The sequence below is a fragment of the Calliphora vicina genome, chromosome 4, assembly GCF_958450345.1.
Source record: "Calliphora vicina chromosome 4, idCalVici1.1, whole genome shotgun sequence".
Taxonomy (NCBI): Eukaryota; Metazoa; Arthropoda; class Insecta; order Diptera; family Calliphoridae; genus Calliphora; species Calliphora vicina.
The window spans coordinates 73,283,568-73,311,321 of NC_088783.1; the positions used below are offsets into that span (position 1 = coordinate 73,283,568).

The window sequence follows — 27,754 nt, forward strand, 5'->3', positions numbered from 1 at the left end:
AATTACAGTATTTGTTTAAGCAAAGAAAACATTTCAAAAATTGCTCTTCGTTTTATTTGAAAGGAAATTAAACTAAATTAGTGCCAGCTAAAATGAAAAGTGTCCACAATTTGTTTAAAACAAAATTGCATTATGACACAGATTTCATAACATCACGATATAACAAAATAAAAAGGAAACTGAAACTAATTTATTATAGAAAATTATACATTTCCCGAAATTTAATTTTGGTTTTGCAAATAAAAGAAGAGATATTTAAGTGATTTATAAAACAAAGAAAAAAAAACCAACAAGCACTAAATGAAAACTAAAGAAATTTGCAGTTTATTTAAACTTTGGAATACACAGTGTTATTCAAGAGTCACCAGTAGTTTAAACAGAAAAAAAATATTATTTAAAGTTCAAAAGCACAAGAAAAACAATAAAAATAATCAAACAAAAAAAAGTATGAAAAGACTGTTTTGATCAATTAGCTTGAAAACAAAAAGAATACAAAAAAAAAAAAAATAAATGGCAAAATATTTATTTAGAAAAAACAAAAAAATAAAATAATAGAATTGTAGAAACTAAAATAACTAGGGTAAATATTTGGGGAAAATTAATTAAGTATTCTCTTCAATAAACTGCCATGATGCAACAAGATTGAATAGAAAACAAAAATAAACTTAAAAATTCTCCAAAAAAGGTTAAATGTTAGATAAATAATAAGAAATACATAGAATAAAAATTTCTAAGAAAAAAAATCTTTAAATTATTAAAATAATAAAAAGACAAATAAGAAATGCTATAAATTCCTAAATATTAATTTATTTAAAAACTATTGTCTTTAAATTTTAGCTGTTAGATGAAGGGTATGTATTATATGCAAACTAGTTTTATGAACAGCTTTATTTTATTTATTTTTAGCATTTTCAGTATCTTAAATACTCTTATACACACTGCTATAATTTGCAGGGGTAATGGGATTTGAAAAGTTTTTCTATTTTCTTTTACATTCAATGTGAAATTGAGGCATATTTTTCTTAGATAAGGGAATACCAAACTAAGGAGATTATGGAAATATTTAATTATAAGAAATGTGAAAAAATATGTTAGTAATATGTTGTATAGATACACAATGTCGAAAGTATATTGGTTATTAGAATATCATGAGCCAAAGAAAATTTAGTTACAATTTCATAACATTAATATTCACATTGGGATCTTTTAAGAAATTATTAATGAATTTTGAGAAATACATTTTTAAAGATCTAATATTATATTTGAAAAGAACTTTTCGAAGTATTTGGAGTTAAAATAACTCTGTCTGATCGAATAGCATAAAATGAATTTAAGGATCTTTTATTTTAAAATTTTATAATTAAATAACACCGTACGACACTCAATATTAGACACGAACCGGATGATATACGTCAGAAACAATAAATTAAATGAAGAAAAACTGCGTTTTCAGTTTTTCATTTCGTGATCCTGTTTCCTTTTAAAAGGACTTCAAATTTTCAGAGGAGTACATTTTTAAAAAAATGTTTTAAAATACTTCTGATCATCCTACTATGTCAAATTCGGTGTCAAATGATCAAGAAGAGTTGTAGAATATTTCGTATTATTTTATCCTGTAAGGATCAAAAGATGTCAAAAATGTCCTTTCAAATTTTTATCCTTGAATATCCTTTTAGATTTCCAAAAATTAAAAAAAAAAAAAAAATAGTGAGTTAAAGATCCAAATATTGAATACCACAGCCAAAATTTCATCCTTCTATCTTAACTACTTAAGTGTTAAAAAATATTTTAAATTTGAATTATTTGATTTTTTATATTTTATTTTAATAATTCATTCGAAAAAAATATAACAAAATCCGTTGTGAAAAGCAACGAAGAAGACTTTTTAATAAACAAGTAAAATGGTATAGTCGGGCAAGCCCAAAATTATGATACCCTACACCGGGTATATGATTATAAAGAGTTTTATTTTGATATGAAACTTATTTGTGTTGAATCTTATTTGAATACACACATTTTCGGTAGTGGGCCTTATATGGGAGCTATGACTAATTATGGACCAACCGTCACAAAATTTGGTGGGATGAATTGCGAATATATGAAACATATTTGTGTTGAATTTTGTTTGGATACTGACATATGTCAGAGATTTATGTATATTAATGACATTTTTGAGAATGTTGCTTATATGGGAGCTATGAAATATTGTTGACCGATCGTCACGAAATTTGGTCGTGAAAGTTCGGCTTACATAGAACTTAATTGTGCTGAATTTGGTTTGAATATATTTAGAGCTTAACTATTTTCAAATAGGCCAATTGTATGGGGGCTAGGATAAATAATGGGTGATTCTAACCAAATTCAATAGCCTTTGTCCTTGGGGCAATATAAAGGTTTGTGCCAAATTTTGTCGAATTATCTTTAAACCTGCGACCTGTAGTTTGATAACTAGGTTTGCATGGATGGACGGACAGACGGATGGACATTACTTAGTCGACTCAGAAAGTGACCCTGAGCAGATTGGTATACTTTAAGGCGGATGTTGGGACAATATTTTTGTATGTTGAAACAACAGCCCTAACCCATTATACCTCCCCCACTATGGTGGTGTAGTTTATAAAGAGGCTCTTTTCGTAATAAAACTTTTTTGTATACTAATAAATTTTTTTTCTTATATTTTAATTTGACCTTTATGTATATAAAGAATGAAATATTGACATTTAGTATAGAATATTTGGGTTTTTAACACACTATTTTTTTAATTAAAATTTATTGGCAATCTTAAAGGATAAACATTTTAAAGGACACTTTTGACATCTATTGATCCTCACAGGATAAAAAAAATAATACGATATATTTTACAACTCTTCTTGTTCTTTTGACATAAAATTTGTCATTGTTGGAATAGCAGGAGTATTTTTAAATATTTTTTGAAAAATGTACTTCTTTGAAACTTTAAAGTCCTTAAAAAAGGACACAGGATCACGAAATGAAAAACTGAAAACATAGTTTTTCTCCATTCAATTTATAGTTTCAGACGTATATCATCCGGTTCGTCTTTAACGAATTTTTTTCTCTATTTGTCGGACGGTGTAATCATTTTCACGGCAACTAAATGCAAAACTACCTCAAAACATATTTTTGTTTACTGTAACATCCTTCGTGGTTAATGAGAGTTTACTTTCGAAAGTCTATATAGATTTAGCTATGTCAGTTTCTTTGACTGTTAGTGTAAAACACGCTCACGTCCAAAATACAAAACCGAAATTAATGAAAATCATCCAAAATATTTAGCATTGTCCTAGACAGTTTGCTATTGAAAATCAGTAAAATCGATTTAATAGAAAAATAATTATGAACCAAAATGTGAGACAACCTAAAAACAATTTGATATTTTTAACTAATTTTTTTTTTTAAATTTTTACAATTCTTTCTTAATAACCACCAAACCCCCAGAAATTTAAGCACTTGAACATTTAGTTGAAATTTGACGTGAATGCAAATGTAATTATGATTTAAACTTGAAACATTTTTGAAAAAAATAAATATTTTTCGAACAAAAAATTAATATATGTTTTCTTCTTACTGAAGAATATAATTCAATTGCATGACTATAATTCAAGGCTTGAATTAGACTTGCTTTCAACATGAATTCCAGTCTAAATGCGTATTGGGTTAGTTTATTAAAATTGGGGTTTTCACGAAATGTATTGAATTCAAAACGCTGAATTTGCTAAATTAAGAAAGGAATAGGAAACATTAAAAATTCTATAAGAAGGAAATTTTCTGAATCTCATACTACAAAACAATTCCGTTTGTCTTTGTCATTAGGTATTTAGCAGAATGCTTTTGTGGTGTATGACTTAAAAATACGTAATTTTTGGCGTATCGTTTGAACACGGTTTGGTTTGTTCGGTTCAGAATTGCTGATTGCCCAGGGCAGCCAAAAAAGTTTGAAGTCCAAAATTTGGAGGCATTATTCCTTGCAGGGAAATTGGGTACCATACGAATTGAAACCGAGAGATCTTGAAAGACGATTTTGCATGTATGAAATTATGCTTGAACTCTATAAAAGAAAATCAGTTTTGCACCGAATTATTATTTGCGATTAAATATGGATGCATTACGATAACATGAAGCGTAAGAGATCGTTTGTGAAGGCCCGCCAACCAGCCGAATCGACACTAAAGCCAAATATCCATGGCGTTCAGGTAATGCTCTGTATTTGGTGGGATCAAAAGGGTAATATTTATTATGAGCTGATGAAATCTGGCCTGGCCATCACAGAGAACCTGCACTGAATGCAATTGATTCGTTTGAAACGAGCATTGGTCGAAGAACGCACATAATATGCGGGCAGACATTAAACTGTAATATTCTATCATGACAATGCCCTTACACATCTTGCAATACCTGTTAAAAACTATTTAGAAATAACTGGTTGAGAAGTTTTGCCTCACCCGCCTTATTGTCCAGAACTTGCCCCGTCCGAGTACTATTTATTTCGATCGATGCAGAACGCTCTCTCTGGAATACGCTTCACTTCAAAACAGAGTATCTGAAATTTGCTTGATTCTATCTTAGACTTAAAAGGTGAGCAGTTCTTTTGGCTTGGAATCCATATGTTGCCAGAAAGATGGGGAAAGTTCATAGCTGACAATGGCCAATACTTTGAATACATTTCTATTGTACAAATGTTTCAAAATAAAATCTAAAAATTTGTTTCGAGTTTCGATATGAAATCATATTTTCAGAATTTGATGAAGCTACTTCTCAAAAGCCAATTTGGAAAAAATATATTTTTAAATGCAGCTAAAATCTGAGCTAAATTGAAAGTTTCTAAATTGAAATATCACCAATAAATGTTAAATACTTTAGCTTTTAAAAACAAGTAGCTACTTAACAAACTATGTATTTTCTAGGCACTTGAATTAATTTCTTAATTGCTGTTCATATACAAACTAAACTTCAACACCAAACTTGTAAACAAAAGCAAATGGAATTTATCAGCTATTTAACCAACCTTGAAACTCGTATTTAAATTTTATAAATCGTAAGTATGATATGCCAGTATGTTTAAACGTAACACAACAAGCTTCCCGTCTATAAACAATAGGGTGGTCTTTATTTTGAACCTCTTGGATTTTCGATGCTACCAAAGTCTGAATTTGTTCTCCGTAATCTAAAAACCAAATGCTGAAAATTTGAGCAAAATTGGATAGCATTCAGAGCCTATACATAGCAATATTTTCAATAAAATTAAAAGTTGAAAAAATAAATATTAGAAAAAATTGTTTTTAACCAAAAATAAGCTTCACCCTAATATACATACAACTATAAATCTGTATGTATTTGCATGTATGTATAATTCATTCATGTATACTGTACATGTTAATGAATATTTAAATGTATTGGTATTGTGGTACCCAGCGGGAAAAAGATGCAGTAAAGAGGCCTTCCTAAATGCCTCATTTTGCAGACACAAGGACTTGCAAAATCATTTTGCCGCATTGCAAAATCATTTCAATTTTACACGGCGTGTCATTGCGAGCCAAGGCCTTGCATACTCGCTGCTGTTAGAGGGCTGAGAGAAGGCCTACTTATGATGGGCTGTTGGCAGCCTACAAGCTCACTTGTTATTAGAAGGGGATTCATAGGGCTTCTTGAACACCTTCTAAGAGCAGGCAGGGTGGAATGAGTATCGGATCTTTTAGAATGTGTAAGTATGCCTTTTAGAAGGCCTACAAATTGAAGTCCTATCATTTTTTCCCGCTGGGTATATTGGGGCCATAAGTGTGTGTGTGTGCGTGCGTGCGTACATACGAAATAAACATGATTTTCCAACTTTGATTTTATCAAGCGTATCGAAGCGTATGAATAATATTCAATATGTGTGCGTTGTACGAAATTAATTATACGCAACATTGTACTTTTGTATTTGCAGTCAAAGTCATCAAGTACAACAACGCACATTTTTAAAATACAATGAAAAGAACGGTTTTCAACAATAGAAAAATAAAAAAAAAACAGAACCAAACAGTTTATTAATTGGCTATATGCGATTTCGAAGGATGTAAAATTATACCATAAATGTAGAATATAAGCTAAAACAGCCATTTAATTTAATAAATCTAATTTAATTTATGCACTATTTCTATTTAGTTTTCATTATCTACACAGAGAAAACCGATTCGTAAACGAATTTGTTGCCAATTGAATGAATCGGTTCTATCAACAGAAAGTAGTTGATAAAGAAGAGTTTCGGTTGAAGCAACCAAACTTTTGTTACCCCTTCTAAAATTTTGTAGCCGCATCTGTAAAATTCGGTGACTATATATAAAACAGGGCAACAAAATTGAAAAAATTTAAAAGGCTTTTTAAACGTCTACACAATTTTGATGTATTGTGGTTTCAGTAATACAAATATGGTCCAAATTTAAAACTCTATGGAGAAGTATTTTTTTAATTTTTTTTTGGTAAAATTGTGAATTTTTAGACGTTTCTCCACTTAATTTATTATAACTCAAAAAGCGTTAGTCCGATATTATTAAAATAAACTTAGAAAATTTCAGATTTGCATAACCTTTAATCTGTTTATATATTATATTTTAATGGGCTAAGTAGTTTCGGAGTTATAATAACAAATTGAAGTAAAAAATATATTTTTTACGTGAAAATAGCAGATTTTTTTGTTTTAAAAAAATCATAAAAAATCGAAAACCGCAGAAATTGTTTAGATATATGGCTTTATCGCAAAGCCATATGTAATGGAAACAAAATGAGATATCAGTTATAAAAATTTATGAATTCCTTTCGAATTTATTCACAATTAAGCGAATTCGCTCATTTTCACAAAATTTTAGTTTTTTGTTTGATATATATATAAAATTGAGTAGTTAATGCTCTTCATTCGATTGATTGAATTTTAAAAACATTTTCCCCATGCCATGTGCAAATTTTCACATATATATTGCGTTTCAATCGGCTCAGTAGTTTCGGAGTTATAATAACATATTGAAGTAAAAAATATATTTTTTATGTGAAAATAGCTATTTTTTGTTTAAAAAAAATCATGAAAAATCAAAAACGGCAGAAATTGTTCAGGTTTATTGCTTTATCACAAACCCACATATAATAGCACCCAAATGAGATATCGATCGTAAAAATTGATTGATTCTTTTCAAATTTATTCACAATTAAGTGAATTTGCTCATTTTCACAAAATTTTACCTTTTTGTTTGATATACATAAAATTGAGTAGTTAGTGTTCTACTTTCGACTAATTGAATTTTGAAAAATTTTCCCCATGCTATGCAAAAATGTTCACGTATATATAGGGTTTCAATCGGCTCAGTGTTTTTATGTGTAAATAGCTAATTTTTGTGTTTTAAAAAAATCATGAAAATTCGAAAAGGTGTTGAAATTGGTCAGATTTATTGCTTTATCGCAAAGCCGCATGTAATGGGAACAAAATGAGATATCGATCATAAAAATCGATGGATTATTTTGGAATTTATTCAGAAGAAAGTGAAGTCGCTCATTTTCACGCTTACTAGTGTGTACTTTGAGTGTAAATTTTACAGGTGTTTTATTATTGTAACGAAAATTGGAACTTTTAGGTCGATGATTACCAACTTCTTTTGGCCTGAATTGGATGATATGGACACCAAAAAATTTTGGTTTCAACAGGACAGCTGTACGTGCCTTACAATTCATGCCACATTAGATATTCTGCACGAGCGATTTGAGGTTTTGATCATGAAATGACTACCAAGATCATGCGATTTGACATCGTTAGAATTTTACGTGTGCGACCCTCAAAGACAATATAACCCATGTCATGGGTCAGATTCAGGCAATTGACAATTTGTTTTATTTATATTCACATATAAAAAGTGAGATCGTAAAAATCTTAACATTCATAAATGTTATTAAAAAAGAAACCATTAATCCTACAGTTTTGGTTTTTTCTTATTGGATTGAAATTGGTATAACAACTTACAAAAAATATTGTTTTTATAGTTCGAATCAATAGCGATGAATTTATGAACATTTTCCGGAAACCCTTTCAATAAGGTTTTTATAGTCCTTTCTGTCACTTTATTCGAACAGGTATACTTTTGGACACCTATTCTGTGCTCTTCAATTCTCTTTTAACAAAGACCCAACATCTCTCCACTGTCCTCAGCTCCAGGCAGTTTGGAGGATTTGTCTCTCTTGGTAAAAATATCACATTATTGTTCATGAACTTGCTTATAATATTCCCAAATCATGCTGAAAATAAGTGGAGACATTTAGAAGTCTTATGAATGTAAGCATCCTCTTTTGTAAACATTCCATGATGTAAATTTCGGTATTTATAGAGCCATTTGTAATGTTTGGCTTATTTTACCGCAACTGCATATTGCTTGCCATACCAAGAACGTTTTGAGAAAATTTTCTGCTTTTGGGTCCTCAACTTTTCTACAGCATTCCCTCGAGCATCAGCAACATAAAAATATTGACCCGGAAGCTGCGAAAAATTTTCCAGAAAATAATTTCGTCATTCATTATGCAGCAGGTTTATTTTTATATAAAATTTGATTTAAATTTTCGTGCGCTGTCTTTGCCTCTAAATTTTTAGCAGAGTTCCTGTCAGGATCTTTTTGAATGTTGTATTTTTTAAACCTGCTGTACTAACTGGAACTCTTTTAAAAATGCTTTCTATTTATTGGTTTTAGAAACATCATCTGGGCCATTCCCTCTACATGAACCAGGTTTTTTATCAACAATGAAGTTCTCGCGATACTGTTGAATAATATTGGAATCAGTTTGACGGCAGACCTTTGGTTGGCCAACTTTTTGTAGGACCAAGTTGTGTTTTGTTGCAAATATTTAGCGAAACAAACCGGGTCAGCAAGTTCTTTTACAAAACTGAAGTGTATGACAACAAGTTGATCAATAATACTTTTCATATGATATATAGCTTACTTTTGAATAAATATGAGAAAAATTGCAAACAAACTGAAAAGGGAGCTTTGTCCTTTGAACAAAAATGGCATCTTAATTGGGAACAGCGATAGCTTTTTTTTATCTCCCTCCTAAAGAACATTCTTTTACTTTCATTTCTGATGATGATGATATTCCTGTGTACAACGAAGAATAGTCACTTTTGTTTCATGACTCATCATGCATTCAAGTGAAAATGTTAAAAATCCTTTGCTGTCTGTCAAAAGTTTACAAATTCTTTAAACAAGTCAGAGTCGGGATATCATTGGTTTCTGTTTTTTTTGCTGTTGTACTGCTCTTTTATTCATTGACCAAAAAATACATTTGCAGTTTAATTTGATTTTCAATTAATGTTGCTTTGCTTTTGTAGTTGTTGTTGTCGTTGCACATACACAAAGGTTGGCAAGGGAATTGATTTAAAATTTTCTGACTTTTTTGGGTTTTGTTTTTTCTTTTGGGGGAGAAAAAAAGTTAAGTGTGTTTAATTCGTTGGAAAATTGTTGTGTGTGTATAATTTAACAGTAATTTTTAACGTGCAAGTAAAAGGGAGACTGCAGGTAATTGAATTAATAATAGTAAAATAGTAAAGTTAAAGTACGTACAATTGCACAATGGGTGCAAAAGTATTAAAGGGAAATATAAGATACCAGTATATTTTTTTTTGTATTCAAGGGATGCGCCAAGCCCAATAATCCACTCCGGGACATACATTTCTTAAAATTTTTTGGAAAATATAGCTACATTGACTCAAATTTTAGATAACATGACAACCTCTAAACGTCATTCGATATTACTGAAATTGTCAGTTGTTGTTTTTTAGATGATGGAGAAAAATGCTTGCTCCTAGAAAATATAAAATCCAAAAATTTCAAATTAAAGGCCACATTAATGTACAATCACACCCACATATTACTTAAGATTCTTTGTAAATTCGTTGCAGTCTTAACAAAATCTCATTTAATTCTCATAAATATAATTTGTACTTGTAACATTTGTAACATTATCAATTGTTGATGATTTCCTATGAATTAGTTTCAGCCTTTGTGATTTCTTAATTCCATACATAATGCCCACTTAAGTAGACTAAAATGCTTTCAATACATCCCACCTACATACTAAACCTAATTTAAGTATTATTTAGATAAGTTTTATATAAATATAATGATGTGATAACAACATCATTATCATCCTTTAAATCCTTTAAGTTGAACTTAGTATATTTAATAATAAAAAGCTGTTCATAAAATTTCAGAAACATTCACATGTATAAATAGAAAACTATAAACATACTTATGTAAAATACAAATACATACGGATATGGATATAATGGTACATACAGCTACAAAATAGTTTATATAACTATTAAAGAGAAAGAGTAAGAGACAAAACGTACAAATAAAAAAAGTAAAAATTTTGCAAACAAACAAATAAATATTATGCAAACAATACTAAAATGGATTTTAATTGTCAATTGACCAATAACATCCACCTATACATATGTAGATACAAATACGTATACAAATCACTACATATATAGACAAAAACAAACACAATTGCACAAACCAACTGTGTTAACAATTGTAAAATGAAAGAGTTCATACGGGTGTAGGTGAGAGTGTGTTTATGGGATTGCGTAGAGGCAGTGGCAGGGGAAATTAATACAAACAAACATATGAAATTCACCAAAAAAAAAAAAAATTGTAAAAGAGAAATGAACAAGTGAATTTTAGTTTACTATGATTGGATAATGCATAGATTGTTTGTTTGGTTGCGATGGTGAAATGACAGTGGGACCACAAAAGCTTGCTACTTATCAAATATATAATATTGCAAGTAGAAATATAGATTTTAACACATAAATTTTAATTACTTATAATGGTACAGTAGTGTGCACAAACCTTTTTATGTTTATCATGATTAACGACAAAATTTCTCGAGAAAAACTAGCTGAACAATTTTCAAATATTACACAGTGGGGCTAATTGTAATTAAAATTGTAATGCTTTTTGTATATCTTTTCAACTACCTGTCAGTTGAAAAACAATTTAAGTTTACAAACAGAGAAAATTATTTATTTTGGCATCGAAATTTGTTTTTTTATCAATATTAAAACAATATCAAACATAAATCTGAATTTTCTAAACTGACACAGTGCAACACGAAAAAATAACCATATACGGACACCAATACGTGATAAAAGACCAAAAAAAAAAATACCATTGTCTGCCAGTTTTGCCCAAAATCATGCGAGGTTCCAAAGATTTGGAGGCTCGGTGTCATTTTTGCAAAAAAGTTATAATTTTCTCAGGCTCATATCATATCTCATATCACTCTCTGAGGCAAAGAGGCAAAGTAGCTCTTGTCATAAAGAACAAAAATTGTGAACACATAAATTTTCAAGATCTAAATCGCAAAAAACTTTAAAAAATCGATTTGTTTTACCTTTTTTTCCCTGTTCAGGTCCATAGGTAGCAAACCGTTCAAAATTCAAAGAAACAATCAACTACTAAAATGTACCTAAGATCCAGTGATGTTATATACTTTTTTAAGAAGTCTTTACGTAGCCCGAAAAAAATCCCTATTTTTCCCTACGCGCTCAAAAGATTGTCTCTACATAAATCCCTACAACTTTCAAATGATAATTCGTATATCAATGCAAATAATACCCTTTGTGTTTGATGTATTTGATATATATATGGGGGTATACGAACTTTTGAAACCAAGGTTAGTTCTATAGGATAGTAGTTTAGACACAATTTTTCAACAATATCGCTCAAGAACTCTCTGAAAATTTGACATTTTGGCCATACAGGTGTTATTTCTCATCCCTGTAACTTATTACCTATTGTTCATAGCAAAATTTGTCCTAAATAATTTAGAACTATTTCTTCAATCTTTCGAAAAAAAATTAAAAAAAAAAATATTTTGATTTTTCTTTTTGCAAAATCAAAAACTTTTTTGACTTTTTTTCTGAAAAGAAAGCCTTGGTATTTTCCTCGAATAGCTTTTTGGTCGTTTAGTGGGATGCGAGTTGGATATCTATCAAAATAATTTTTTTTTTGTAACTCAAAACATACAAACGTACATACAGTGAGCCTCAAAAGTGATTAAACACCAAAAATTATTTGATTTTTTTTAAGATAATGAAAATCCTAAAATCTATCAATCGATTAAATTTTAAAAGTTTCGGTTTGATGCAGATTGAGTTGAATAATAGATTCAGTCCTGAAAAAAGAAGATTTAAGTCGGAATATAATGATTTTTATGATCTTAAAAAATCAAAAAATTCACTGGTCTTTTTGTTTGTGGTACTTTTTGGTTTCCTCAAAGCGTGTCGAGGAGTCTGAAAAATACGAAGAGTTCATTCTGCTGAATATATGTATTATATTATATACATATAAATATAAAAAACAATATTTTACAAATCTACTATAAAATCAAAGCTGAAATGGCGGCAAGCGATCATTCAAAGACATTTGATATTTTGTAATATTGCCGAATCAAGAATTTTATTAGTATGTAGTCACAGATAACAAAAGGGATGCGAAATTAATATATTTCTCCCACATTATTGAAAAGTCCCTACATTTTAATGATTTCAACAAATCTGTCATTTTTTCCCTACGGCCATTTTTTTAGCAGAAAATCCCTACGAATAGGGATTTTTCCCTACGTATAACATCACTGCTAAGATCTCAATAAACAACTTTCTGGAACATATGAACTTCGTAGGAATGATTCAATATAAGTTAGTAAGAAAAAACTAAAGGATTTAAGTGTTTTGGGCCATAAACTATTAAATTATTATACACTAAAGCATACTTTTAGGCAGCTTAAAAACATTTATTTCGAATTTTTTTAATTTTGTGGGGATTTTGATCTTGAAGATGAAATTTTTTTTATTTTATATGTTCGTGTTAAAAATAATCAAGTCAAAATTATTAAATGAGTTTGAAAAATGGCTGAATTTTTACAAAAATGGAGGTAAATTGTTTAAAGATTGTAAAAAACCCTTAACATAAGTTTTTCCTTAAAAGTATTACCCAAAGTATTATTTGATTTTTTTGATCAAGTTACATTTGAAGGATATTTCAGTTATTATGTTTAATGACAATTATGTGCATTTGTTGTTACTCTGATTAAAATGAGTGACGAGAAAAAAGTGCATACTAAAATTATTAAAAATATCAACAAAACCCAACTTGGTACTACAAAGATTTGGCCAAATAATTTGTTCGTTGATAGAAAAGCTGGTACAGGTAGAAATAATGATCCACATGATGTTTCTAAAGCCAATAAATAGAAAGCACTTTTAAAAGAGCTCCCAATGCATCTGGTAGGAAAGCAGTTCGATTATTTATTTGTTGCGAAAAATTAAAGCCAATGCAGGTTTAAAAACATACAAGACTCAAAAAATTCCCTACAGGAACTCTACTAAAAATTTAGAGGTCAAAAAGACAAAGCACGGAAATTGAAGTCATATTTTATAAAAAAAATATAAATGCTATAGAATGGATGTTTTGGAAAAATTTTCGCAGGTTCCGGGTCAATATTTTTATGTTGCTGCGCGGGAATATTGTAGAAAAGTTTAGGACCCAAAAGCAGAAAAACATTTGTTGCAAAGGGCTCTATAAATACCGAAATTGACATCAAGGAATGTTTACAAAAGAGGATGCTTCCATTCATAAGACTTCTTAATGTGTCCACTTATTTTTGTCATGATTTGGCATCCTGTCACTGTGGTAAGCAAGGTCTTGAGTGGTAGAAGAACAATAATGTGGTAATTTTACCAAGATATGCAAATCCCCCAAACTGTCTGGAGCTAAGGCCAGTGGAGAGATGTTGGGCTCTTGTTAAAAGAGAATTGAAGAGCGCAAAAGGTCTCCATGGTAGATTTTAAACGGATATGGACTACGTGTTCGAACAAAGTGACAGAAAGCACTATAAAAACATTAGTAATAGGGTTTCTGGAAAATTTTCATAAATTCATCACTATTGATTATAAAACCATAAAAACAATATTTTTTGTAAGTTGTAATACTAATTTCAATCAAATAAAAAAAAATCAAAACTTTTTACTAACATTTATTCTACCTCACTCCTTAATTGGATTTTTAATTTGCCAGCTCTAGACTGAAAAAGAAATACTACCCCTATCAGCAGTTATCTGTCGGTTGACTTCTTTTAAAATTTGAATAAGCTGCGTCATTTAGTTTTAGTTTAAAAGCCATTGCTAGCAAACTACATATATCATGACTTGAGTAGAAAATGGGAAAAAAGTAAAGTTCGTCTGCTTATTAAGCATTATTTTTGGGAACTCTGCACCATCAATTTCAATGGTGAAAAAGTGATTTACTGAATTTATACTGGTAATAATTGAAAAAAATAACGATATTGTGGGAGATTGTGAAAGCCATAGGCATCTCACATGAATCAGTGCTTTCAATTTTGAATGATCACTGGGGTATGTTCACAATCGAAGTTTCAATGGGAAAAATCCATGAATTATAAATGCTCCCTCTTCCGACCTATTCATCGGATTTAGTGCCAAGTGACTATTTCTTGTTTCCAAACCTGCAGAAATGTCTCGGCGGAAAGACATTTGACTCCAATGATGAAATCATCTCACAAAATTTTTGATGACATCGACAAATCTTATCAAAAGTGCATATAGCTAAGAGGGGACTATGTTAAAAAAATAAAAAAAAATTATCCAATAACCTGTGTTTCATTCAAAAAGGCACGGAATTATTGACACACCCTGGTATTTTTACATATTTTATAAGAACTGGCTTTAGAAATGACTACTAAGAGGTTTCTAAATCGATATAGACGTACACCATACAATGGTAGAAAGTAGTGAATTTTAAATTTTCAAGATTTTTTAGAAGTTGTCAAAATTTTAATAAAATATCATTAAATTGCAAGTTAGAAGTTAGACTAAAATTTATTTTTTTGATATTATTGTTTCCATTATTCTTTAAAAATGTAACATCTGTTTACAGTTAAAAAATTATTAAAGTATCATAAACAGAGCTTTCAAACACGAAAAATAAATTTGTGAAAGTGAAAATTACACTGCGCCTAAATGTATGCTAACAAAATTACTTATATCATCAGGAGCACAGAAAAACACAAGTTTTTAACCTCGTGTCCTCCGATTTTACCATATTCGGTAAACCATTTCTCTCTTTTAACCATTTCTGTCATTTCTCTCTTTTAAATTTCAAAAAACTCGTGATTTTGTTCACGATTTGCATCGGCAAAATAGTTTGTAAATTCGATATATATAGCCATTTCTATTTACAATCCTCCGCACTGAGCATAACACCACTTCATATGATAATTCAAATATGCATGTTTTGTCGAGTACCGTACGGATGAAAAAAGGTACAAGTATTTAAATTAAAATTCAATAGATAAAGATGCAAAAACAAAACAAAAGACAACTGATATGAACAGCTTATAAATGTACAAAATGAGTGAATGACACAAACATGAATTGAATTTGCCAAAACTGGAGTGATTGAATCACTGCTTGAATAAACCACATACTAAAAACCATACCAGAGATGAACTGAGTGGATGAACTAATTTGAAAATCTATGAATGTCAAACAAAATGTATAAATAGAATGAAAGGATTATCTGTTAATAATGTTGTTAACTATGAAAATAATACTATTATGATATTAGTTAAGAAAATTTGTGGGGGAAAACTACAATATAATAAAATTTATTATTAGATATTGACATTATTATGCATTTAAGTTTTGATTATTTGAAAATACATGCAAATTAAAAATTATTAAATATTAAATACAAAATTTATTTTATATTATGAATAAATTGTAATATTTAATAGAAATCTAGAGCGGGCGCTTGAGTGTGTGCGTGTGTGTAAATGTATAAATGAATATGTGTATTATGTGTTTGAAAAAGTTTAAATTTATTTGAAAAATATTTGTGTAGGAGTGTGTGTGAGTATTAGTTTAATTTTGACAAACTAAATCGTAATTAGTTTTATTTATTGTATTAGTTATCAAAACAGACAGCATAAAATCATCACATCAAAAAGAATTACAATTATTTCATATAAAAAATATGTATTTGTTAAAAATGTCTCATTAAAAATTTATATTTAAATAAAATATACATAAATATTTATAAATATAAAGTTCTTATTATTTGCTTTTATTACCTTTATAAAATTAAATATGTTTAAAAATTTTGATTTTTTTTTTCTTGGTTAAAATATATAAATACATTCACACATACATAAAGAGATAATTATTTAGAATTGTTAGAGAAATAAAAACAAACAACATTTAGGAAAAAATTTATTTAGTTAATATCAAATTTACAACAACATTTTAACGTTTATTTCTCACCATCATCGTCATAATTATTTTCATTTAGTTAATTTGCTATTTCTTTCTCAACATCAATTTGAAAGAAATTATTTGAAGCATACATATTTGGATTTATTTTTAAAATTGTTTGACATTTAGTTAATTTTTTAATTGGAAACTTTACATATTATAGCTATATTACTACTTGTATAACAATCTAATTCGCTGTGGCTGCTAAAGTGATAGTCAATTGCACTACATTGGGCCAGCGTATTCAGTAACAAATAGAAGTCATGTATTCATTAATAAACATACATAAGTCTGATATTCGGCTTAAGCTTTTGAAAATAAATTTAAGTAAACTAAAATCTTCTAAGCCATCGATGACCATATGTAATGCTGAATTTGGTACTCACTGATGATGAAATAGAGGTCATTACCAATAAGAGTTCTGTGGCTTAGAGATTAGCGTATTTGACTATAAAACATGTAAATTCGGCTATGCCGAATTTTATATACCCTTCACCAAATTATACTTAAAAATAAAATGTTTAAATATTTTTAGGTAAACAAAATTTTTTTTTTTTTCAAAATTGTTTTAAAATTTTTTTTTTTTAAATTGTTTTTTTATTTTAAAAAGTTTTTTCAAACTTTTTTTTTAAATTATTTTTTAATTTTTTTAAAAAAATGCTTGGAAATAGAATTTATGACAAAAATAATTGTTTGATGAAAAAAAATTCGGGTTAAAATATATTTCTCTCGATTTTGATCTATTGTAGGTCCTTTTAAATATCTATCATTAGATATCTATATCTATATAAAAATAGGCCAAAAATCGAGATTGTCTCGGTTTTTTCCTTATATATCGATCGACTTCGCTATATGTAACGATGCAGAATATATATACTTTATGGAGTCGCAAATGAAAAATGTAGAAATTACAAACGGAATGACATACTACTCATGGTGAAGAGTATAACAAGAGGTCATGAGTTCAACCCCGAAAACTGAAAAATGATTTTTTTTTTTGTATAAAATGCTGGAGTATTAGAACTATTGAATTTAATAGTGAAAATTCAATAGTAGTAGTTCTCAGTGGCTAAGTATTTCGATGTGGCGGAACTAGTTGAATGAACTGCAGGGTACTTTATGTGAGGAAACCTACATTTTAGATACCAGCGGTAACAAATGCTAAGTCTTCACTTTGTAGGCCTTCTAAAAGATATATTTACACATTCTAAAATTCGCCATACTCTTTCTATCCCGCAGAACAAGTTTTAGAATTCCTTTGCTTCTCCTTCTAAAATATGTCACATACAAAATTTCATTACAAAACAAACCTTCATTACAATTAAAACTAGGGTTCCTACGCGGGAAAAATTTCTCGGGAATTCCCGGGAATATTTCTTGGTTAATTTTCGGGAAATTTTTGTCGGGAATTTTCGGGAATACCTTCATAAGTTTTCTTCTAAAAGTTACAACATTCACATTCGTTTCGATGGTTAAATTTATTGCTAATTGAATTATTCTATTACATCCATAGATTTTTTCGGTTCTACCAACAGATAGTCAGTTGGCAAAAAAGTATTACGGTTGAAAACCCCGATTTTTTTACTCAACTCAAGCCACAGCTGATAAAATCGGTTATTCAGAATGAATCAAATTTAAAGTTTATGCTCTTAAAGGAATTATTAAGATGCCCAACATTACAACTTTTAGGGATATTCAATGAATATTATTGATATTTAGAGAAAATAATAACAATAATAGTGATTCAAATTTGTTTGCTTAAAATTAGATTTGTTTTATATATTTAACATACTCTAAATTCTTAAGTTTTTTAATTAAACAAAGAATTTATTGATTTATAAGTCAATTTAGTATTAAAAAGTTCCCGTGAATTCCCGGGAATGAAACGATTTTTTTAATTTCCTTCCGGAAAAGAAAGAAGTCCGGGAAATTAGGAACCTTAATTCAAACATGATTGGTTTTAAAAATATTCCTATAAGTTGTCTGTCTATAATAAATTTTATTTTGCTCTCTTTATTAAAAAGCTTTACATGAAACCAAGTGAAGGTACAAAATCGTCTAATCGAATAGTTGAATATTAATCGATTAGACGATTAATATTTCAATGGAAGACCTTCCAATTAGCTTCTTATGTAAGACTTCTATCAGCGCTCTAACTGAAGCCAGTATGCAAGGCCTTGGCTCTCAATAACACGCAATGTAAAATTGAAACTATTTTGCAATGCGGCTAGCTGTCCCGGGTGTCTGCAAAATACGGCTTTTAGGAAGTCCTCTTTGCAGCATCTCTTTCCCGCTGGGATATTATTTTGTATTGAATATGCGTGTGAATTTAAACAAGTAAGAGTGCTATATTCGGCTGTGCCGAATCTTATATACCCTTCACCAAATTATACTTCAAAATTTTAAATATTTTTAGGTAAACAAAATTTTATTTTTTTTCCAGTTGTGTTTTGAATTTTTTGGAAAAAAAAATTTTTCGATTGTTATTTAAAATTTTTTTTTTTTAAATTTAAAAAATTTTTTTTTTCAAATTTTCAAATTTAAAAAAAATAAATTTTGTTTTTTCAATTTTTTTAAAAAAAAAAAAATTCGGGTTCAAAATTTTTTTCCCGATTTTGACCCATTGTAGGTCCAACTTACTATGGTCTTATATACGTCGTTTCAAATGTCTTTGAAATATCTATCATTAGATATCCATATTGTCTATATAATGTCTTAGTAATCCAGATATAGGTAAAAAAATAGGTCAAAAATCGAGGTTGTCTTGGTTTTTTGCTCATATCTCAGCCATTTGTGGACCGATTTTGCTGATTTTAAATAGCAAAATTCTCGAAAGCATGTCTGACAGAATTATTGAAGATTTGGATCCCGAAGATATCTGGGGTCTTCAGAAAACTGATTTCAACAGACAGACAGACAGACGGACAGACAGACAGACAGACAGACAGACAGACAGACAGACAGACGGACATGGCTTAATCGACTCCGCTATCTATAAGGATCCAGAATATATATACTTTATAGGGTCGGAAATGAAAAATGTAGAAATTACAAACGGAATGACAAACTTATATATACCCTTCTCACGAAGCTGAAGGGTATAAAAATACTTACACGTGTTTTCATAGATGTCAACATTTATTTATTAAAATCCCATGAGCTTTTTAGGTGTTCAAACACTATTTCTATTACGAATACATTCGTGTTTGAAATTATAGCAGTCATGTTATATCTATATGGGCAAAAACCCAATTTTGTTTAAATTTCAGTAAATTTTTTTCACGAATGTCGGAAAAAGCTTGTTAAAAGCTTACTATTGCATTCGATTTTCAAAACGTTCACGAATGTTCTTGGATGTGCCTCAGCAAAATGTGTTGGTATAAAAGTATTTAGTTTTCAGGTTACAACGATTAATATAAATTACTTTTAATCTCTATCACTTTAGTAAGTTGCCACAACTCTTCCACAGATTTTTGTGTATATGTAGACCTTTTTTTCTAATAAAAATTGCTGGAAAAAATTCGAAAAAAGCTTGTTATTGCTATTGCTTTCAGTTTTGAGAACTTTCACGAAAGATCTTTGACGAATTATTTCAGTTTTTAAAGATATCGTACTCTGTTTGTCATTGTTAGATCAAGGACCTGCATTTTATGCAATAAAGAGAGACATTTCTTGCTCCACTGTGCTATTTAGTGGAGCAAGAAATGTCTCTCTTAAGTAATGGTGCTATTAATATGTGACCAACTGTAATTTTAATGAATCTGTAAAATTTATGGAAAACAAAAAGGAAAAAGGCAGCATAACTTCCAACAGACAGTTAAAAAAACTATATAAATCTTTTATTTATTGAAATAATCAATTTATTTTATAAAAGGACTGTTATGTGTGAGAGAAATATCAAAAACAATAAAACAGCAACAACAACAGAAACATGATTATATATTTTTACGCACATATAAAAACATACATATGTAAAGTCAAGGAGCGAGAGAACTTAATAGTCATCATATAAACATCCAGACAGACAGAGCCAGTCGGATTTAGCTAATACATAAGCAGACTCAGAGACGGATACAAACAGACAGTCGGACATAAAGGAAAAACTTCTAATACAAAACAAACCTTAATAAAAAATATGATGTAAAGACTCTAGAGATTAAATTTTTTGTTAGTTTGTTTGTCTAAGTTGCTGCCAACCCAAATGTCTGTATTGGAGTACTATTATTGTATATATACGAGTATATATATGTACCTATTAATACATATGTATGTATAATATATTTATTTATTAGTTTGGTTGCTTGTTTGTCTGTAATGATTTCTGTACGAAATATTATGTATTTTCGCTTTTTGTTTATTCTTGTATTAGTTGTTGTTTGTTTGTTACATTTTCATAACAATCATGACAGCTGTTGTCAGTTTTTGTTAACATGACTAAGAGATAATTTGTTATATTCTCTTTTTGTTTTTGTTATTATTTTGTTTGTTTTTGCTGAGTTTTTGGAATATACTTATTAGTGTTGGCTTTAGAAATGTTACAAAAAGTATGTCTAGAATGAAATGAGTTGAGATTTTTATTGTTATTTAGTCAAGTGTCTATGGCCGCAACAGCGAAAGTAATCGGAAAATTTATTTATTTATTTTAAAATTTGAAACACAAAAATGTAAATATATATAGCATTGCAAAATCTTCATGGTTTCTAGGACAACAACAAGTTAATTATGAACCAAAATATATAAAGTTCTTTGTATAAATCTGCAAATGGTACACACTCAATCTATGAAAAGGGACTGGGACTGTAGAGTTTACAGATTTGTCCAAACAGCGGTATATTACTAATCTAATGTGCCAGCATGTGTAAAATTATTTGTAAAGGGTTTTTCATTCAGCTCTTCATATTTTTAAATGTAATCAGGCTGAATTTGTCCGATGGCACGAAAAAAAGTAACCATATACGGACTCCACTACGTGATGAAAGACAAAAAAAAGACCCGTGTCTCCCAGCTTTGCCCAAAGTCATTCACTTTTTTTAAGGGCCCCAAAGATTTGATCATTTTCTCAGGCTCATATCATTCAAACAGTTGGGAATTTTGATTCATCTTCAAGATCAAAATCGCAAAAAAATCGAAAAATATTTTTTTTAAAGCTGCCTAAAAGTATGCTTTAGTTTATAATAATTTAATAGTTTATGGCCCAAAACACTTAATTCCTTTAGTTTTTTCTTACTAACTTTCATTGGTGATGTACCCATTCATATAGAAATGGATTCACCGCTGAAGATGATTTTCTGATGAAAATTAGGGTCATTTTCCAATTGTTCCAAAGTCGAATCAGCGAACACACGACGTAATTTATGGTCATTTACCTTCTGCTCCTGGGTCAGTTGAATTTTGTACGTTTGCATGCCCAAGTCACGACGCATAGTTTGCCAATTTGTGGTCTACGAAAGGCCGAGCTCTTAAGAGCTACACGAAATCGACTGGCTTGGATTCATGGACTGGCACATTATCACGGACAGTGGTGATTACAGATTTATCCACCACATTGCGAATTGACCTCTCGGTAGGACGATTATGGCGACCTTATGGCGAAATGTTTCCCAAACAGAGCACAAATTTTCATAAAACTATTTCATCTTTTGCACCTGTTGTTTAGCAATATCTTTCGATGGTATTTTGGCAAATTGAATAACATATGTAGGCTTTGATAGTTCGGAAGTTCCTATTGGAATACTTTTGGTAAAACTTGCAATATCTAAATCGAAGAAAAGAGGCGTGGTTATATTAGAAATTAATTTGGAAGATAAAGTTTAAAATCAATATTGAAGAGACTTTCAGCTGAGTTTAATAAAATGATCTTACTGAAAAAAATGTGCTTTTCCCTTAATTGTTTAAGCCATTTTCCTCCAGCCTTCTTACACACAACAACTTTATATCTGTCCATTACTTTTGCACCAAAAAAAGGTTCCCTTTTTTTCTGAGGCTTTATGTTGTGCAATTTTATGTTTTTTTTGGAGTTTTTTTTTGTTTGAAACATTTATCATTTCATTTTAACTATAACATCGTTATTATTAATGTAATAAATTCATAAACTCAGCAGTTTTTTCATTTCTGTTGCTCCACAAATATGCACTTGAGAGTGAAATTTGTTTTAACAAATTTACAATTTAATAAAATGTGAGATATTTAAGTTTAATAAATTACATTTAAAAGCTTCGAAAAGAGGACAACACAAAAGTTTTGTAAATTTAAATGGCCTTGGTTTTATGAAATTTAATTGGGCTATGAATGTTTATTTATTTCATGCATTGTACTTTTGCAGAGGTACTCTATACAATTTGAAATTATGTTTAATATAAATGACAAGAATTATTTATCTTTTCACAAGGTTGTGTATATATTACTACATATGTATATGACCAGCGGGGAATGAACTGCTAGGTCTTCAATTTGTGGGCCTTCTAAAAGGCCTACTACTCTGCCTTCTAGCATAAAATATTCGAGAAGAGCTTTGCTTCTCCATGTGAACAAAAATCTTAAAAATTTATTACAAAATAAGGTCGAACAAAACTTTATTTAACATTAAAACATGAGAATTGTTTTCCTAATAACACTCTTTAAAGGCTTGCTTTTACAGTTCTTCAATTAGGCTTTTATTTCAAGCCTTTTAATTAATGTTCATATGTAGACATTCTATCAGCACTCCAAAATGAGCGAATATCCATGGCCTGGCATCCCAATGATACTCCGTGTAAATTGTAGATAATGCTGGTGGGTATCTTTGTGTCTGCAAAATAAGGCCTTTAGGAAGGCTTCTTTACTGCATCTTTTTCCCGCTGGATGTTGACGAGTTCTGTCATTTAGTTATTAAAATATGTATGTACGAGTATTCGTATTTAATTTTTCAATTTTGAGGATTTCATGAGAACCGGGACAAGTGTTTAAGCCAGGACAAAGATAAATTTGAATTTATAATAACACTGTCCAACAGCATTTTTGGTACAGAATAGCGACCCAATAATTCTGAAAGGTCATGTTGAGTAAATCATTTTTGTACAATAGACTTATAGTCCAGCTGGACTGAATTTTTTTTACATTGTGTCAAAGTTTAAACTGAAAAAAATGTTGTAAGTTAACGTCTGAGAGAATTTTTATTGTCAGAGTTATATTGTGGAATTGTATGGGCATTATTTTTGTGGAAGATCTTAATTCTCTATTTCCTCTCTTTAGGGGTCAATTTGACACTATTTTGTAAGAAAATCAAAAAAGCCCTTTGAAAAAGAAATTTAAGGATTAAAATATTCTACGAAAATAGTTGCCGGAAAATTTCAGTGGGAGTCACCAAAGATACAAAAGTTGTAAATAAAGAGATTTACGCTTAATTAGCAAAATTACAACAATTTATTAATGACATAGAAAACAAGTAAGAGAGCTATATTCGGCTGTGCCGCATCTTATATACCCTTCACCAAATTATACTTCAAAATAACAATTTTAAATATTGTTAGATAAACAAAAATTTTTTTTTTGCAGTTTTTTTCATTTTTTGGAAAAAACATTTTTTTTCGAATTGTTTTTTAAAAAATTTTAATTTTTTTTTTAATTTTTAGCGAAAAAAACTTTTGGGGAAAAACAAAATAGGGTTGAACAATTTTTCCGCTTCTAGGTTCAACTTACTTTGGTTTTATATACGTCATTGCAAAGGTCTTTGAAATATCTATCATTAGATATCCATATTATCTATATTCATAACTTAGTAATCCAGGTATAGGTCAAAAATAGGTCAAAAATCGAGGTTGTTATGGTTTTTTCCTCATATCTCAGCCATTTCTGGACCGATTTTGCTGATTTCAAATAGCAATCTTCTCGAAAGCATGTCCGACAGAATTGTTGAAGATTTGAATACCGGAGATATCTGGGGTCTTCAGAAAGTTGATTTCAATAGACAGACAGACGGACAGACGGACGGACGGACGGACGGACGGACGGACAGACGGACAGACAGACGGACATGGCTTAGCCGACTCCGCTATCTATAAGGATCCAAAATATATATACTTTATAGGGTCGGAAATGAAAATGTAGAAATTACAAACCGAATGACAAAATTATATGTACCCTTCTTACGGTGAAGGGTATAATTACAGAAATTTTGATATGTGAACACTAAGATGACAGTTGATATATATTTTCTAAGCTATTGGTCCGCTGAACTCTGTGCTAGAATTCTTGAAGTTTGGCTGTAATAAAGTCTTGGAACTTTAATGAAATTTAGTTAATCGAAGAAAATAATGGTAGTGTTGAAGAGCATGGCCATGAGATGTAAAATCAGTTAAAGGCAATGAGATTTTTTAAAGTTCCTTTAACAAATTTAAATTAAGTTCTTTCGGATACCTCACTTGTAATATTGAACGTTATTGCTCCAATGAGGTGTCAGCATTGATATGAAAAAATGCCCAGCAGTATTTACCAAATATGTATGCTTCATTTATTTCACTTTTGGTTTAATTTTAAACATTGAAATGTCTGTGTGTTTAAGAAAAATTCAATGATTTATATTTATTAAAAAAATATTATTCAATATGTATATTTATTAAAAAAAAGTTGTAGTGTTTAGTGCTTTTCATTAAGTTTCATTGTTGATTATTGAATAAAAAAAAGTTTACATTATTTAAAGAAATAAAGAAAATTTAAAATAAATAAAATAAATTTACAAAAATCATAATAAAGAAACCTAAATTATTACAAATAAAACAACATAAACATAAATTTAATAAAGAATAATAAAAACCGAATTATTAAATAAATAAACATATCAATAATAAAAATAATTGTAAAGAAAATATATAAATTATGTATAAATAAAATAAACGTGCTGATTTATTTAAAGGCAAAAAAAATTTAAAAAGGTGTTTGTTTTTTATATATTTTGTTATATATAAATATTTCTTTAATATTATATATATTTAATAATAATAAGAAAAAATGAATTCTCTCACACTCTATTTTTTTTTGCTTTCTCGCTTTTTTTGTTTTGTTTTGTTTCTTTTTTTTGGGTTTATAGTTTAAACGAAACAACACAAGAAATGGGATTTAAAAAGAATGAAACCAAGAGAAAAATACGAAAAACAAAAAAGAAAAAAAACAAACAGGAAATAATGAAGAAAATAATGAGGTGAAACTTACCTTTCGCACTGCCGCAACGTCCATGATGCTATAATCCATAAAGACACCATAAATACTAGTAACACCGTACCCGGACATATTGTCATTAATGTTTTTAGAACAAATCTAAAAAAAACAGAAAGAGAGAAAAAAGCATAAAATATAAAATGTGTGAAAAAACAAGAAAAAGCATGATGCTGATAAAAATTATTCATATAGAAAATTTTATGATGTGCAGCATGTTGTATGATTGTTATTATTTAAATTAAAATTAAAATTATAATAATCATACGCTTAGGTGGTGCTCTCTCTAGTCATATCATCCATGCGTATTTAGAGTTACTGCTGCTGTATGTTGTTTTGGCGTTTTATTTCTTTTTTTCTGTGTCATCATACATTTCAAAATTAAAAGTACTTTGTTTAATTTAACATCTCTTTTTTCGTTATTTATTTAGTTAAAGTGAATTATGTATGTTCCGTATAATATAGACAGACAGTTTTACTGTTTTTCATTTTGTTTATCTTTAAGCTTAAATGAAATGTAGGTTTTTTCATATGATTTTATCAAGCAAGCAAAGGAAATGCTTAGTCCTATGACTGTTAATGTCTTTGGAAATTTAGTTATATATAACTCATTCTGTATATCTGAAGCTATATAGTGGTTCAAATGTTTATAAATTTATATGGGTATTAAAGCGAGTACAACTGATAGCCTTTATACATCATAATTATCTATTTAGTTGAAAGTATATTATATTTTTATAACCTACAGCACCATAGTAGCGATGGTATAATGCGCTTGTGCTGATGTTTGTAATGCCCAAAAATATTAGTCCAAAACCAAGCCTTTCTGGGGGGATAAACAAAGTCTCTCCATCCGTCCGGCTGGAAGGCTGACTGGCCATATATAGATATTTCGATCAAATTTGGTACATACTAGGGTATTCGAATTATTCGATTTATCTCTTGTTCGAATAAAACGAATAATTCAAATAATTCGATCACACATTTAAAATTAATCGAATTATTCGAATAATTTAATTTTTTTTAAAAAAGTAAAGAATGAAGTTTTGATTTCGGTTTTTTAATATTTTATTGTTAAAGAAAAACAAAAAACAACGTTAAAGTTAACAATTCAAGTATTGATAATGTTAAAAAACATTCGAAAACAAAGTCCATCATTAAATTTTCATCAGAAATATTCTGATCAGATTAACTCCCGAACAATCTACAAAATTATTGACTAGCAAACCCTTTAGTTTCCGTTTTGGAGTTATGCTTTAAAAAAATTTGAGGTAGTTGGACATGATCCTGAATTCAAATACAATATAAACGTATTAAGAACTTTTTTATGCCATTCATTAATTCGGGTTTTAAATTGAGTAACTAATTCTTTAGTAAATTAATTATTCACTAATTCTAAATTATTTATAACAAATTGTATTATACATCTAGCTCTATCAACGTTGCCGAATCTTTGCTTAATAAAGTGGTTTTGGGGAATTACATAATAAAGGGAATCTGTCCAAAGTTTGATATCATTGTCAGTGAACGTGGCTAATTTGAAGTCAGGCAGTGCATGATTGACGCATTTACAAATATGCAAAAAGTTTATTACAACATGTATAAGACAAACTCCATGCTTTTCTTGCAACAAAACGTTAGTTTGCAAAAAATGTGTTTATCATTTTTATTAAATATTTTGCAACACTTACGTACGCGGTTAATAACATCACTTATATATATACACATATTTTAAGATCATGGTCTTCATCTATTTCAATGTTATCATTATAAATGTCATCCTCAATATCACTTTTGACGTCCGTTTCAAAATCACATTCTCCATCACATTCAACTCCACTTTAATCTAAGTGAATAATTTGATTAGTAATTGCGATTCTTCTAATATTTCGCCAGCTATTTGGTTCATTGGTTCAAGTCCCAAGTTAAAAATTTTGAATGAGATGTTTTTAGAATTGTAAATTCTTGCAGTAATATTTATATATTTATAGAAGGAGCTATCGGAACACTCATCTACAGTGATCGAAAGTCTCTTTGTCTTTAGTTATTTGTCGAATTTCAGAAACAATCCAATTTTTGTGAGTCATTATTACGTATTTAAATTTGAAATTATGAAAAATTTTAAGCAATTTAATAAATTTAAATATATGTATATGAACATTTATTCGATTATTCTACATAAAATTGTTCGAATTA

At 29.2% G+C, this 27,754-nt stretch overlaps 1 protein-coding gene across 11 annotated transcripts in view; it reads right to left on the reverse strand.

Moving 5' to 3' along the window:
• SK (small conductance calcium-activated potassium channel) overlaps positions 1–27,754 on the reverse strand; it is a 557,031-nt gene that overhangs the window by 88,722 nt on the left and 440,555 nt on the right. For all 11 annotated transcript variants that reach the window (XM_065507379.1, XM_065507378.1, XM_065507377.1 and 8 more), the window contains exon 8: positions 25,556–25,660. In XM_065507379.1, the coding sequence (XP_065363451.1) occupies positions 25,556–25,660 (105 nt within the window). The remainder of the gene's footprint in view (positions 1–25,555; positions 25,661–27,754) is intronic.